This window comes from Epinephelus fuscoguttatus, linkage group LG10, assembly GCF_011397635.1.
Source record: "Epinephelus fuscoguttatus linkage group LG10, E.fuscoguttatus.final_Chr_v1".
NCBI classification, from domain to species: Eukaryota; Metazoa; Chordata; class Actinopteri; order Perciformes; family Serranidae; genus Epinephelus; species Epinephelus fuscoguttatus.
The window spans coordinates 23,475,949-23,490,129 of record NC_064761.1 but is presented as its reverse complement, the minus strand read 5'-3'; the positions used below and the strand labels follow the sequence as shown (position 1 = coordinate 23,490,129).

The 14,181-nt window shown below is 41.6% G+C and overlaps 1 protein-coding gene across 4 annotated transcripts in view; it reads left to right on the top strand.

Annotated features, from left to right (window-relative positions):
* Window positions 1-14,181, top strand: part of opa1 (OPA1 mitochondrial dynamin like GTPase) — a 43,843-nt gene that overhangs the window by 18,600 nt on the left and 11,062 nt on the right. For all 4 annotated transcript variants that reach the window (XM_049587583.1, XM_049587581.1, XM_049587582.1 and 1 more), the window contains 7 exons: window positions 235-387; window positions 599-707; window positions 880-959; window positions 1,190-1,330; window positions 1,527-1,643; window positions 1,756-1,849; window positions 2,234-2,344. In XM_049587583.1, coding sequence (XP_049443540.1) covers window positions 235-387; window positions 599-707; window positions 880-959; window positions 1,190-1,330; window positions 1,527-1,643; window positions 1,756-1,849; window positions 2,234-2,344 — 805 coding nt within the window. The remainder of the gene's footprint in view (window positions 1-234; window positions 388-598; window positions 708-879; window positions 960-1,189; window positions 1,331-1,526; window positions 1,644-1,755; window positions 1,850-2,233; window positions 2,345-14,181) is intronic.

The following is a 14,181-nucleotide window of genomic DNA, read 5'->3' as shown; positions in this document are numbered from 1 at the left end:
GCTGACCCTCACTGGTATGAGGAAATTTCTGAATATAAATTGTTTATGAGCTTGTTCCTAAATAATGATCATTGTTCTTAACCACTTATATTTGGTTGAACTACTTTGCCGCAGGCTGCAGATATGTTAAAAAAAAAGAAAGAAAGAAAGAAAGAAAGAAAGAAATTCTAGCAGGCAATGGCCTTGTGGTAATATGAGCCTCCTCCTTCCCCGCTATACTTGGCCTCCCATCAGGTTGCCTGGGAGACGCTGCAGGAAGAGTTTGCCCGCTTCATGGCTGAATACAAAGGCAAAGACCAGGACGACATTTTTGACAAGTTGAAGGAGGCTGTGAAGGACGAGAGCATCAAGAGGCACAAGTGGAATGAGAGGGCCATGGACAGCCTGGTAAACACACCATAAATCCAGCCTGTGAACAGAGAGCACATGCACTAGTTGATTTAACACTTCCTGAAGAATAAAACATTTCCAGATCATGTGTACTGATCTTGCTAACACTGATGAAAATGCACAAGACTTTATATGCATAGCAATTGCTTTGCAGCTCCACTGACTTTGTCTTCTTGCTGTCTGTCTGTCTGTCTGTCTGTCGTGTCAGAGGGTGATCCAGCACAATGCCCTAGAAGACCGCTCCATCACAGACAAGCCTCAGTGGGATGCAGCAATACAGTTCATGGAGGAAACCCTGCAGTCACGCCTCAAAGACAGTACGTTGGCCTCATACAATGTCACTTACCCAGTACTAGACTCACCTTCCAGTCTTAAAGAGGACCTTTTATGCTAATTTTACACTCATACTTGTATTTTGGATTTCTATTAGAACATGTTTACATGTCTTTTTTACTTGTCTTTCTGTTTTGTTCATCTCTCTTCTTGTAGCTGAGTCAGTAATCAGAGATATGGTTGGTCCAGGCTGGAGGCAGAGGTGGTTCAACTGGATCAATCGCACACCAGATCAGGTCAGTTTGAGGCGTCTCTCCTGGGTATTCCTGGGTATAACTGTGCTCTTTTTCTAGAGAGACCACAAAAACTTAAAACTGGATTCCCCATTTTTGCTGATCTCCATGTCCAGTACTTGGAAGTTTAAGAGCTTGGTTGAAGCACACAGTACATTAAATAGTCATCTTCATCTAAGCACCCATTTGCCACCATGAGAACAGCACTCACCTCCTTTTCTTTGACTTTGTAGCACATTCGTAATGAAACGAAAAATGAGCTGGAGCGCTTGCTGAAGCTACACGATGAGCATACAGCCTACTTGGCCAATGACGAGGTCACCACAGTTCGGAAGAATCTGGAGGCGCGAGGAGTTGAAGTTGACCCTGTGCTGGTGAGATTAAAACACCTGTGTGTCTCAGCATTTAAATCAAAGTCAGGACAAAAAAAATCTTGATGTCTTAAATGCAACAAAATTTCAGTGCCAGTTTGAATCATCTTTGTCCATCAGCTTTAACATGCACACAGTGTTTGTGCCTGATGTCATTATGTCTACCTTCCATTAACTGCTGACTTTCTCATCTGGTCAGATCAAGGACACATGGCATCAACTGTATCGCCGACACTTCTTGCAGAAGGCGCTGTCCCACTGTAACCTCTGTAAGAGAGGTTTCTACTACTACCAGAGACACTTTGTTGACTCTGAGGTAAGGATAGAGGATGAGTAATACTGAGTTGTTTTTCTTCTCCACCTTATTCTCAGCTATATTTAAGCTCAATGTGTGAAAAGCTCAAATGTGTGCTTGGTTTTTATTCCAGTTGGAGTGCAATGATGTGGTACTGTTCTGGAGGATCCAGAGGATGCTGGTCATCACAGCCAACACTCTCCGACAGCAGCTCACCAACACTGAGGGTAAGGAATATGGATACAGTATATGGTGTATATTATTTAAAGAAAAAAAGTGCAAATTATGGCTCATTTTGGCTCATTACACCAAACGTACGATTTAGCTTTTTCTGAAGGAGTACAAATATGTTTGACTGCAGCAGCTGGGCAGCTGTTCATAACCAGTCATTGATGACCATTCAATAAAATTCCGTGAAATTGGTCTTATCACGAGTATGCTCAAAACCACCTCTAGTGAGAATAGACAATTCATTCGCGACCATTTTAATGATGTCAAAAGGTGCTGATCGTATAATTCAATGGATACACGGAGAGAAAAATCTGATGCATTGATTGAATATTGATTGTTGTGCTCTGTGTGTGTGTTTGTTCCTCCATTTGTCTTCTCAGTGCGCCGACTGGAGAAAAATGTGAAGGAGGTGCTGGATGACTTCGGGGAGGACATGGAGAAGAAGACCCACCTCATCACTGGACGCCGAGTCCAGCTGGCCGAGGATCTCAGTAAGACACACAAAGACTTACAGCAGAAAATTATGACTGTTCATAAGTTGAATAGAAACACAAGTTTAAGGAGAAGCTTTGTCACTATCGGCTTGTCCCGTTGGTTGTTGTAGGGATCATGCAAGTGATTTTAATTACCCAAACTACTAGACCCCAGTAAACTTTGGATATGTTTAGTAAATGGTTCCTTTACAGGAAATGTTGAAGCTGTCAGTAGGTGGCAGTAGTGCTAAAGGAAATGGTCGTGACCAATGTGATATAGCAGTGTTGGTTCAGTTGAAGCATCAAACTGATACAGTGCAGGCAAGTTAAAATTACTCAGATGTCAGCTGGCAGTTTGCTTTTGAAGCTTCTTTTTAAGACAGATTGACTGTTGCTGTTCATGTTATAAGCATTAATGCAGCCATATTGCAAACAGGGTTGGCTGCACTGGTATGCACTTGTCTCACACGGTGCTGGGTAGGTGTAAAGATTTGAAACTTAAGTTAATTTTATGGTTTCCACTTACATTCATGTTAAACCCACCATGTTCATCCCTGCATGAATTGCTGGCCCCATGAGACCAAACACATACACTGGACATACCTGTTTGTGATGACATCCCTCATCATATGTGGTTCTTACTACATATTTGGGGTCTTGAATCGGTGTGTGTGTCTCTGTCTGTGGGTCTGCACCAGTGTGCTGGTTCTCTGCCTGTCAGGTCAAGCCACCAGCCCAGCTCTCTGTTAACACAACACCGCTGATTAAACGCAGCACAATTTGCAGAGAGCCCACATGCCTAAAAGACAAGCCCGGACTTGCTCTGCCTCTTTCTCTCTCCATCAAACTTTCTCTATGACACACATACACACCATTGCATGGTGACTGTTGTAATGTAACAATGCATACATTACAATTACACCCCGTTTTGGTTTTACCAAATGGCATCTCACTGAACTTGGTAAAATGCCTTTAGTCACTTTAGTTTGGAAAATGCTATCCACAGTGCCCTAAAGCCTCAGATGGTCCTGCATACTTAAAAATCTGGCTCCAAAATCAGATATCCACACTTAAAATGATTGACACACACTGCTGGCCACCTTTTATCTGTTGCATCTAAAGTTGTGTTAGTGTTATGGTTTTAGGCAGTAATGAGAATAGATCTTTTGGAGGTATATTTTCAGTCTTCTTATAAAGATATTGAAGTACAGATGTTTAAAGTAAATGAATCCTAATTTGTAAAAATCCATGTGTTTTCAGAGGTCATGAACCAGACCAGAGCACATGATATGCAAATGCCTGGTGTGCGCTTTTGTTGTGTGTTTGGGTGGAATGAGGCCTCTATGAGTCAGACCACCAGTTCAGCTCTGGTCTCAGTTTGAGCCTGGCGTTAATAGTAGCCAGAGACAGATGGAGAAGATTTCCTTGTTTTTGGCACTACTAACTACCCCTCTAGTTGTCGACTATTAGTCATGTCTTGGACTGTGCCACCAGTGACCTGAGCAGACCTGTGCTTTTTGTCCGGTGTTTCCATGGATGTGTTGATCTCGATTAATCGACGGGGTGATCGAGGCAAACTGCTGGTTGTTGTGAGTGCTGTAGATAAGAATTTTTTGCCTAATTTTTCCCTGCTGGTGCAGGATTCAAGCCATAAACTCTTTGTGGCGAGGCTGTTAACGCAGATGACCAATCTTCTCCTTTCCCCCAACTATGACCTGTGGGAAACTTGTGTTTCTTGCCTGTGTGTGAATGTGTATTTGCAAAATAGATTCAGAATCTATAAATGCACAGAAGTTTATCTCGGTTACATTGGTAAAAAAGTATTAAGGTATGCACTGAATGCAGTCTTTGTACCATAACACTGTGCACATGTACTATTTCTGCACTGTTGGTAAGTTTTGAAAGACTTTGAAAGGGGTGGGCCCGACATATCCACTAATTTTTACCTGTCTGCTTGTTGAAGGCTCCTTTTAACAGGTAGCACAATGCAGGTTGAGTCGTCTCCAGCTTTGGTCTTACTCAGCAAAACTCTGCTTGCTAAGCAAAGTCTGTATTCACAGAGCAGCACGCAAGGCATGCTGCCATTTCTGAACTCTCCGTAGGACACACACATAATCTTAGCTCCTGTCACCACAAAGACGCACACAATGGCAAGCATAATTTATACTCACACCACTGTACTCTAATTGAAACCAACAAATTAAAACCTGAAAAATGTCTTAGATGTACCAATTCGGAGTAATTTAAAATAGGATTTGTAAAAACATAAGTTTTAAAATATACTTAGACTACAAAAAAGAATGGTCTTATCAAGTCAGTCAGTCTCAACTGCACCTACAAGATTTTTTTGGGGAAACAAGACAGATTTTTTCCAGTGGAGTCTCGTCATTCTGTTCATGCCTAATACAGTTTTTTTTAAAGAATTTTACATAAATGAGTGTAAATAATTTAAAGCAAGACAGAACAATGCAGATCTGAGACATCATATTAAACAAAAATTACATTTGATTCTAGAGACTCAACACTAAAGTCTGTCAGTATTGGAACTGGCCACAGTAATCTTACCTCTTTGATGTTTTTTTTTTTATAATGGGGCCGATTTACTGTTTTTCTGGCAGTGTTTTCTTTAACTTAACATTTGACGTTTTTGATTTCAATCTAAAATACAATTTCATGTGAAATTTCAAGGACTTAAAAGTGTTTAGATGAGAGCTTTTGCAACTTATAGATACCCTGACCTTATGACCCATAAATTAGCCATATTTCTGATTCTGGCTGTGTAATGACAGGATTCGGTTGGCGGTGCTTTGCCCTCTGGCCCTGAGAAATCTCATCCTTCTGTCTACATCTACATCCTGCTGCCAGATAGCCTTGGCTTCTACATACAGAATCTAATTGAATGTTTGCGGCCCCAGCAACACCCATCAAACATTAACCCCATTTATTTAAACTCTTACACCTGCACACAATCCCTTTTGTTTCCTGTCTTCATATGGACATGCTGCCTACCGACAGGGAACTCAGCTGTAAAGGCCCATAAATGAGTGACGCAAGACTGATAGTGGTCAGTCAATCTGTGTGTGTTTGGTTTGGATGACTCAGACTCAGTTATCGCCCTGAGGAAATGCACATACACACCCTCTCATTGACTTTTACCCAGGAGAGAACAGGATACATACTGTATGGTGTATTCATAGACAAACAAGTACATGCAGGAGTTTCACTAAGCATATAGCCTGTACATACACATGAAGCCAAACATAGAGGGACACATTTATGTTTATCTACCAGGGACAGTGCACATTAATCGGCATTTCAGTTTCCACCTCAGTGTAAATGTGCCAGGGTTTTCATCTGTAGTCCCTGGGCAGGTACAAATTAGTGGCCTAATGATAGCAATACGACGCTTCACCAAGCACCGCAGTACAATACATAAATACATTACAAAAGTAGCAGATATATGTAAAGACAATGAGAGTATGTAAATGCAGTGTCTGGTTGCTAATTTGGTTTGCTTTAAGCAATCTTTAGCTTTAGAGGTTAGATAATTAATGCTCTCTCTTAATCCAATAGGAAGACTATGCTGGTAGTGGGTGGCTCTGACTGAGAAGACTGTCCAAACTTGTTACGTCTGTATTGTACAACACAGTCCCCTCTGGTAGTTGCCCTCGTTGCCCTGCCGTTACTTTCCTTCTGCATTAAGAGCACACTCAGTGTGGGAGGTACAAGCCCCTGGAAGACCTTAAAGATGAGGCAAGCATGTGCAAAATGTTAAAAACTATCAAAAGTAAATACTTTTGTACTGTATGGATATAGTGATAGCTACTTGCCTTTTGGTCAAGTGTTTTTAGTGTTTCAGAGTTGTGGTGTTTGTTTGTGAGCAGCTTGTAAAACAGTTTATGTGGAAGAAGATCATAGTGTGCATAAAGAGGTTGCCTCCATTTTTAGGTTTGGTCATAAACGCTTAAGCTTAGCCAGGCTGAAAATGAAAGTAGTGGCCACCTTTTGTAAGATGCTTTTTGAATCCTGAGTGATTCCAGTGAATTTAAAATCAGTCACAACCTTGAGGTGTACAAACACACACACACAGGGGACTGTTTTCATTCCCTCTGCAGTGGAGTCAGGTGTTCTGTGACACCCACTGAGGGGTGAGAACACACACAGTCCTCTCTCCACTCCACACACTGTCAGGAATGCCTAGACCTGCCCAGCCTTGCAAATCCTACAAGGCAAGTCGTTCCCAAACTTTCCCAAACAGGCATGACATTCTCACTTCCCACCACCAAAGACTCCACTCACTGATAGATGTGGGAATGTGGTTGGAATCTGTCATGGGATCTATAGGGTTGAAACACACCTGTGCATGCACGCCATACACTCTGACAGGGGTCCAGTGTGGGAACATGTAAGCTTAGCGCACTCAGTTTCACTTTCACACCTGTTAAGTTTCCCTTGTCTTTCTTTAATGAAAAGCCATACTTGAAATATAGCTGGTTCAATTCCAGAGTGACCTGTAAGGTGAACAGAATGCCCGCCAAATTGCAGATGTTTCATTTTATGTTGTTGTTTTTTTTGATCAATTCCATTGTTTGTGCCGCGGAGAAAGCGTCAGGTTCTCGCACAGTCGTTCTGTGATGCAGTAGTGTTTGTAAATGAAACAAGAGCTAAGAAAAAATGTTAATAAATCTAGTAATGCTAACACTAACACCACTCTGGGTGTCGTGGTGCTCTCTGGGTTTAAGGCGCTGACCATCTTTGGGGTTTGCGTTGGGCTGGAGATATTTGTAGCAAGTTATTCCTTGTGTCTCTCCCCTCATTTCCTCTCTGTCTCTACTGTCTGTTCTTCAGTAGATGTTTGAAAATGCCTCCAAAAATGCAAAATAAATCTAACACCTCTCATTTTGTTCTGAAAACATACCCACAATGTATTCTGCAAATACTTCTCTCAGTACGCCTGCATCACTAAGCCCTAATTTCATGGCGATGGCAGATTTTTCTTTTCCTTCCACCAAGAAAATGTCCATTTCAGAGTTTTAGCTTTGTCAATCTGTCTGGTTGAGTTAGTGGGTGAGTGGAGGATCTGGGTCATTAGCTGTCTGACACTTTGCACAGACCTCTCTGTGTAATGCAGCCTAGACCCGCGTGTGTGGGCGTGGGTATGTGGGTCCATCAGTCTAGACTGAACTGCATGGCTGATGGGCTGACTCGGTGACACGCCTCAAAGCACAAAGTGAGCAAGCTTCTGAGGGGCAAAAGTCTTTTGAACAAAAAAAGTTAACATGAAAAAAAGTTATCTGCAGAAACTTTTTTTACTTGTCGTGCTCCTAAAATGTCTTAAAAGTCTTGTTGCAGGTTGAATCCTCAATTATTCATTGGCGTGTTTGTTACCGCCAGGTCTAAAATGTGGATTAATTTGGATTGATTAAGATCTGTCCAATTTATAGGACAAATGAATCACCCAGCAGTTGTGTTTTGCGGAAACACATTTTGGTCAAAGCAGTATCTTTGCAACTTCAACACCAACTTGTTAATAAAACCAGGGGTTTAGGGCACTTGATAGGAGCTGCACACACCTGTTCTCAGCCCGGCAATGCTCCACAGGAAAATGGATTTTGTGTCCGTCTGTGAAGCAACCTCACTTGATGCATTATGAAATCATCATTCCTCAGACCTGTTGTTTCCCCTCATTCTTCAGGCCTTTATAAAGACAGCAGGTCAGATAGCCTCAGGCCCAAACTATGGCCTGACCCCACAGGTCAGCCAGCTAATACCACAGGCTATTTGATCCAGCTAGCTTTCTTTTTCACCTCTCCCATCTCTCTGGATCTCTTTGTCACTTTTTCTGCACGCTCCGTCAAATTCTGTCCAGCTGACCCTGTCCTTCTCTCCTCTTACAATCCCTTGACAGAGGGGGAGAGAAACAGAGCGCAGACCCCACCTTTACCTGACAACATAGCAAAAGGAGGGAAGAGAGGAGGGAAAAGAGGGACAGATAGGAGGCGGGAGAAAGGATAAACACACTTAACAAAGGCAGAAATGTGCTCCCAGGGGCAGTTTGTTGTTAAGCTGTATTTGCCCCTACTCGCAGGCAGGCTCAGCATTGCTTAGGTTTCACATACAGGTCAGGTGTGTGCCTCCGTGAGAGAGAGCGTGAAAGCACTGGTAATGAGTGGTACAATGTGTGTGTGTTAGTGTGTGTATGTGTGTGTGTGTGTGTGTGTGTGTGTGTGTTTGTCAGCGTGTGCCAGACCAGCTGTATGGGCACAGTGCCGTCTCTGGAGCAAAGCCCAGGCCTAACGTTCAAGCACAGGCCTCTTAGGAGTCCACTGGGATGTCGCCTGGCTGCTTCATCGCCCCTGAGAGAAATGGTGTTTTGTGTGTGTGTGTGTGTGTGTGTGTGTGTGTGTGTTGTACTGGAAAAAGTAGTGTGGTGTCTGATTTGAGAAAGTGCTGAATGTAATGTTTGAAACTGTGAGCTTCCAGACACTTTACACTCATGAGCATAAATCATGACGGCACCACTTTGTAAAAAGTTTTGTGTCTGTTAATTGTGTCATTTGGGACATTTTCAGAATCAGAATCAGAAATACTTTATTGATCCCCGAGGGGAAATTGTTTATGTTACAGGTGCTCCTTGCAAGAGAGGAAAGATACGTGAAAATATAAGAAATTTAAACATTAGTATTAACAAATATAGAGTTAAATAAACAGGAATTATTAACAAACGTAAACTTAAATAAATATATATATATACATATATATATTGTAAACTGAACAAGATTATTTACACAAACAAAATAAAATAAAAAATTAAAATAAAAATTTGTCATTAATAACATTTAGAGACCCTTTTCAGAGGAGCTGTTGTTGGGTTTAATGGTTACGTTAACTTCAGCTTATGGTATTTCTAACCTTGTTGTATTCCCAGTATTAGTTTTAAGACTCCTTATTACTTTGACTGCCCTTATTTCTATGTTTATCAGTGACCTATAGCCTTTCTCTTGGCTTACAGTTTTGGCTAGTTGTGGGTAAATCAGTTGTGGTTCTTTTCTGTTGCTCCACTCCACCTCTCCCTCCGTCACATGAATTGGTCGCCCATGACAGGGAAGAAGCAGGTTCACTCCCCTCGTGGTGGCTTTTTATCTGCCTCGTCAGCTTGATGAAGAGCTTGTGTATAGTGCACTTGCACGAGCCCCTGTGTGTGTGCGCACACACTCGCACACTCTACGGCTCTTATTGACACATTATTACATGAGTTCTTTTCTTCAGTGTGAAGTTGAGGTCAGTTGTTGAATTCATATGCACGCCTGCATGCCCACTTATGCTTGAACCTGAATAGATATGTGTCATTATTGTTGTACATTTATTGTTATGAGAACTTTTGTTTTTAGATCGTGCAAGTTTCTCTTCAAATGATTCTGTTAGTGTTTGGGTTCAAACATGATTTTGGATTTTTGATATTATTTCATTCCTGTGCCAGCAGTAATATCAGTCTTTTGTAAATCAGTCAACAAAGAGATTTTTTTATAGAGCCAAATGCCAAGGAATTTGTATCCTGCAATCTTCCCAATGATAAATCTGTCCACAGTGATGATATGCTGCCATGACTGTCATCCATATCTCTAAGATAGTTTCAGCTGGGAGGTGTTTGAGTGGCGAGTTCATGACATTTATGAAGCTCTTGTAGTTTTTGTAGTCAAACAAATTAATATTTTAAATCACAAAATGTCAAGGAAGGAAATATTCTTACAAGCAATTTACTTATTAAACAGAAGAATACAATTCTGAATTACAGTTTCTCTCTTTCACTGAACTAACACTAGCTTAATTACATTGTTAACTCATCAAAAAACACACTTCATTCAGACTCGACAGACAAAAAAAGCTTGGTTCATTGCTGTTCCGGCAATCACCATCTCTGGTTTGGTGGAAACAAAGCCTTAATTCACAGAGGTAGATGTGAAAATATGTTAGCTCTACACATTGTATATCTGTAGTCTCATACTATACCAATATATTTGCCCAATTACCCAACCCTAACATGTGTCTAATAGTACATGAGAGAAGAGTAGTGATTGCTTATTGGCTACTTGAACAGAATCAGAAACATGAATGGTATCCTCTACTTTAAGATGTGTTCAGCAGTCAGTAGTGTGAGTGTAGAAGATAAGTGGTGAGTGAGTACATTTCCTGTTTTACTTTTATAGTATGGAAACATCCTGGACAGCACATTACATCCATTATGCTCGAAGTAAAGCGTTTTACAGTGTTTCCATCTTCAGACCCTAAAATCAAGTCCATTAGTGTCACACGTTGCTGGTTACTGGCACATTTTTGGACGAGCAGATTCAAATGAACACCTGGCCATCACACAATCTTTTACAATAAGTTCACTATGTTCACCGTAGGCTCGTTGCCACTGATTGAATGCACATGAACAGAACATTATGGATTTCAGCTTGTGTTTTGAGGCTATTTGAAGGTTAAGGAGTTAAAGGTGTCAACAGAAGGTGCTCTCAACAACAGTGATAATGTGTGAAGTGTTTGCATGTTTGCACATGCAGTCACTTTCTCCTTTTCCTTTCTCTTGTGTTAAAGCAGAATACAATAAAGCTCTGGTTGTCTGGGCTTGCTCACCGGAATGCCCTCTCAGCCTCACGCTCACTTCGTTTCCTTTCATCTCCTCCCCCTCCTCCTCCTCCTCCTCTGAGCAGCTTCCTCCAGAGTGATTAGTGAGGGCTCAATGAGAAGTGCTCCTCAGTGAGGAATGACGCATCTTCCTAAGGTGTTGTGTGCACATGTGTTTGCGTGATCACAGTTTACAAATCAGTCCCTCCAGGATTTCGCAGGCTTTTTGGGGGATTGACGCAGCTTAAAATGCCTGATTTCACAGCAGCTTTTGTAAATAATTGCAGTGCATGTTGTGATGTTTTTAGCCTTTTTTTGTAGTGAAATTGTGAGGGCAAAATTGCAAAAATATTTAAATTGTGTATAATTCATTAAAAATCAAAGGCAGCTCATTTTGAGTTTGTGATTCATGCTACAGTTACATTACCACCAACCATGCTTTTTTAATCTAGCTCACCTTGATTCTTTAGGCACATGCAATAGATCTGGATGCAACAGCCTGTGGCATTGGTGATTTGTCTTGTCTGTTGTTCACACATTTCAGCCGTTGGTCAGGTGTGTTTTACAAGAGTGTTGGTAAATCAGTGTCGTCGATGTTCCACCACAAAGTTGCACATGATGCAAAACAGTGTTTGTGCAGAACATTGGGGAATTGCTTTGCATGATCTCTAGCAGTCAGTTTTTTTGGGTAAATGTGAGACGTTCATGTCACACATGTCTGCATCTCAACTAGAAACAAGGTAGTGAGTTTAGTGACGTAGTGCAAATATAAGTGTTAGACAGCTGTTTGGGTGTAGTGACGCTGTAAATGAGTGTATACAGACATTTGGCTATCTAACATTGCTACTAGATGTCCGTACTAGAGCTGCACGATATGAGGAAATTATGCAGTACGTGTAGTGTAGTCTTTCTCAATGTGTTTATCACCCAAGTTGACGTCATGATGACATGGAAAAAAAAACAATACATTGTGCAGCTGTGGTTCATACCTGATTGTATTTGTGTGACCGAAGGTTGAGACGCACATCAGCATTCTTGAAAAGTTACGTTGTCAAAGTCAACACAACAACACAGTCCTTCACAATCACTTTCCACCAGGAACGATGTCCATTTTTCAGTGGTCAAAAATGCCACCTTATGCAGGGAGAGCTTGATGGAAAGTCAAAACAGAGAAAAAAAGATGGCGCTTCAAATTTTGTATCATTGTAGACGTGGTCTGAGTCAACTGGTCTGCTTTTTGGAACGTGGGGGTGGTTTTGTGCAGTTAGATAGTGGACAGACTGTCTGCTCTTTGGCATGTAGGGGTCTGTTGCCCTTACATGCACTCTTGCTTCAGAGTGACCTTTTATGAATTTGAATTACTTCCTCTGTCGTTTTGTTTCTCCATCCACACTCCTATCTGTTGTTTCAGCCCTCCAAATCACCCCCCTCTGACACACAGCCTTGCTTCTGTATCTTTCGTGCTCTTTCTGTAACACTCAATCCCGCTCTTCCTGACACATTTTTTTCTGTCTCTGAATTAAACAGACACTAGTTCGACAACAGTGTTGCTCTGTAAACTAAGAGGGCTTAGCAGTGATACAATATGAGTTTGTTTTTTCCCACGGAGGAGGAAACCTCAGGCTGCAGATTTGCTGCCAAATGATCCATTTTCTCCCCGGGAGCATCAACTACACAAACAGTAGATCCTTAGTTGTCATAACACTGGCACAGTTGAAGTTGCCCCTCCTGCGTTTTATCCAATCTTCTACTGTTAATGTTGTGTGAAAGCAGCTTCCGAAGTCAACAGACGTTTCTCAAAGGCTCCCTAAAACATCTGTAAATGCCTAAAAAATTGTTATTCTACATCTTATGACAGCTTTCTTTGTATTGTGTCCACTATTAGATAAGTGAAGAAAACACGGTCAATACAGTATGAAAGATATTTTTGTCATCACATCTGGTATACTACACAAGGCCTCCTTTCCATATTTTAAATGATTTCCTACTGCCCTTGTTTTGATACTGTCCATATAAAATTTTAATTTAGCTACAACTTTATCACTCAGGTCATGTTTTCTTTTGAACACTACATTTTCACCAACTAGCTTGTTTTCTCTTTCACACAGTACTATTTGCTCCTCTCTATACTGTATCTCACTATTTCTGACCATCTCTGGTTTCTAACGTTACCCCTCTCTCCTCACAAGACGGATCACAACAAGCATGACTGATAATAAATTGACAGGTCACCCCAAAATCATTGGTGTAGTTCAGTCAAAAGGAAATATTTCCCACATGAAACTGCTCACAACAAGGACTGTGCATTATCTTGAATAATCGGTTTTGATTTCTGGAAAGAGACATTGCTGCTGCCTTAATTCTCGGTGTCATAGATTCAACAAGGTACTGGAAACATTCCTCAGATATTTTGGTCCATATTGACATGATAGCATCACACAGTTGCTGCAGATTTGTCGGCTGCACATCCATGATGTGAATCTCCCGTTCCACCACATCCCAAAGGTGCTCTACTGGATTGAGATCTGGTGACTGTGGAGGCCATTGGAGTACAGCCAACTCATTGTCATGTTCAAGAAACCAGTTTGAGATGATTTGAGCTTTGTGACATGGTGCGTTATCCTGCTGGAAGTAGCCATCAGAAGATGGGTACACTGTGGTCATAAAGGGATGGACACGGTCAGCAGCAATACTCAGGTAGGCTGTGGTGTTTAAACCATGCTCAGTTGGTACTAAGGGGCCCAAAGTGTGCCAAGAAAATATCCCTACACCATTACACCACCACCACCAGCCTGAACCGCTGATACAAGGCAGGATGGATCCATGCTTTCATGTTGTTTACACCAAATTCTGACCCTACCATCTGAATGTGGCAGCAGAAATCCAGACTCATCAGACCAGGCAACGTTTTTCCAATCTTCTATTGTCCAGTTTTGGTGAGCCTGTGTGAATTGTAGCCTCAGTTTCCTGTTGTTAGCTGACTGGAGTGGTACCTGGTGTGGTCTTCTGCTGCTGTAGCCCATCTGCTTCAAGGTTCGACATGTTGCTGTGTCAGAGATGGTCTTCTGCAGACCTTGGTTGTACCGAGTGGTTATTTGAGTTACTGTTGACTTTCTATCATCTTGAACCAGTCTGGCTATTCTCCTCTGACCTCTGGCATCAACAAGGCATTTTCACCCAGAGAACTGCTGCTCACTGGATATTTTCTCTGTAAACCCTAGAGATGG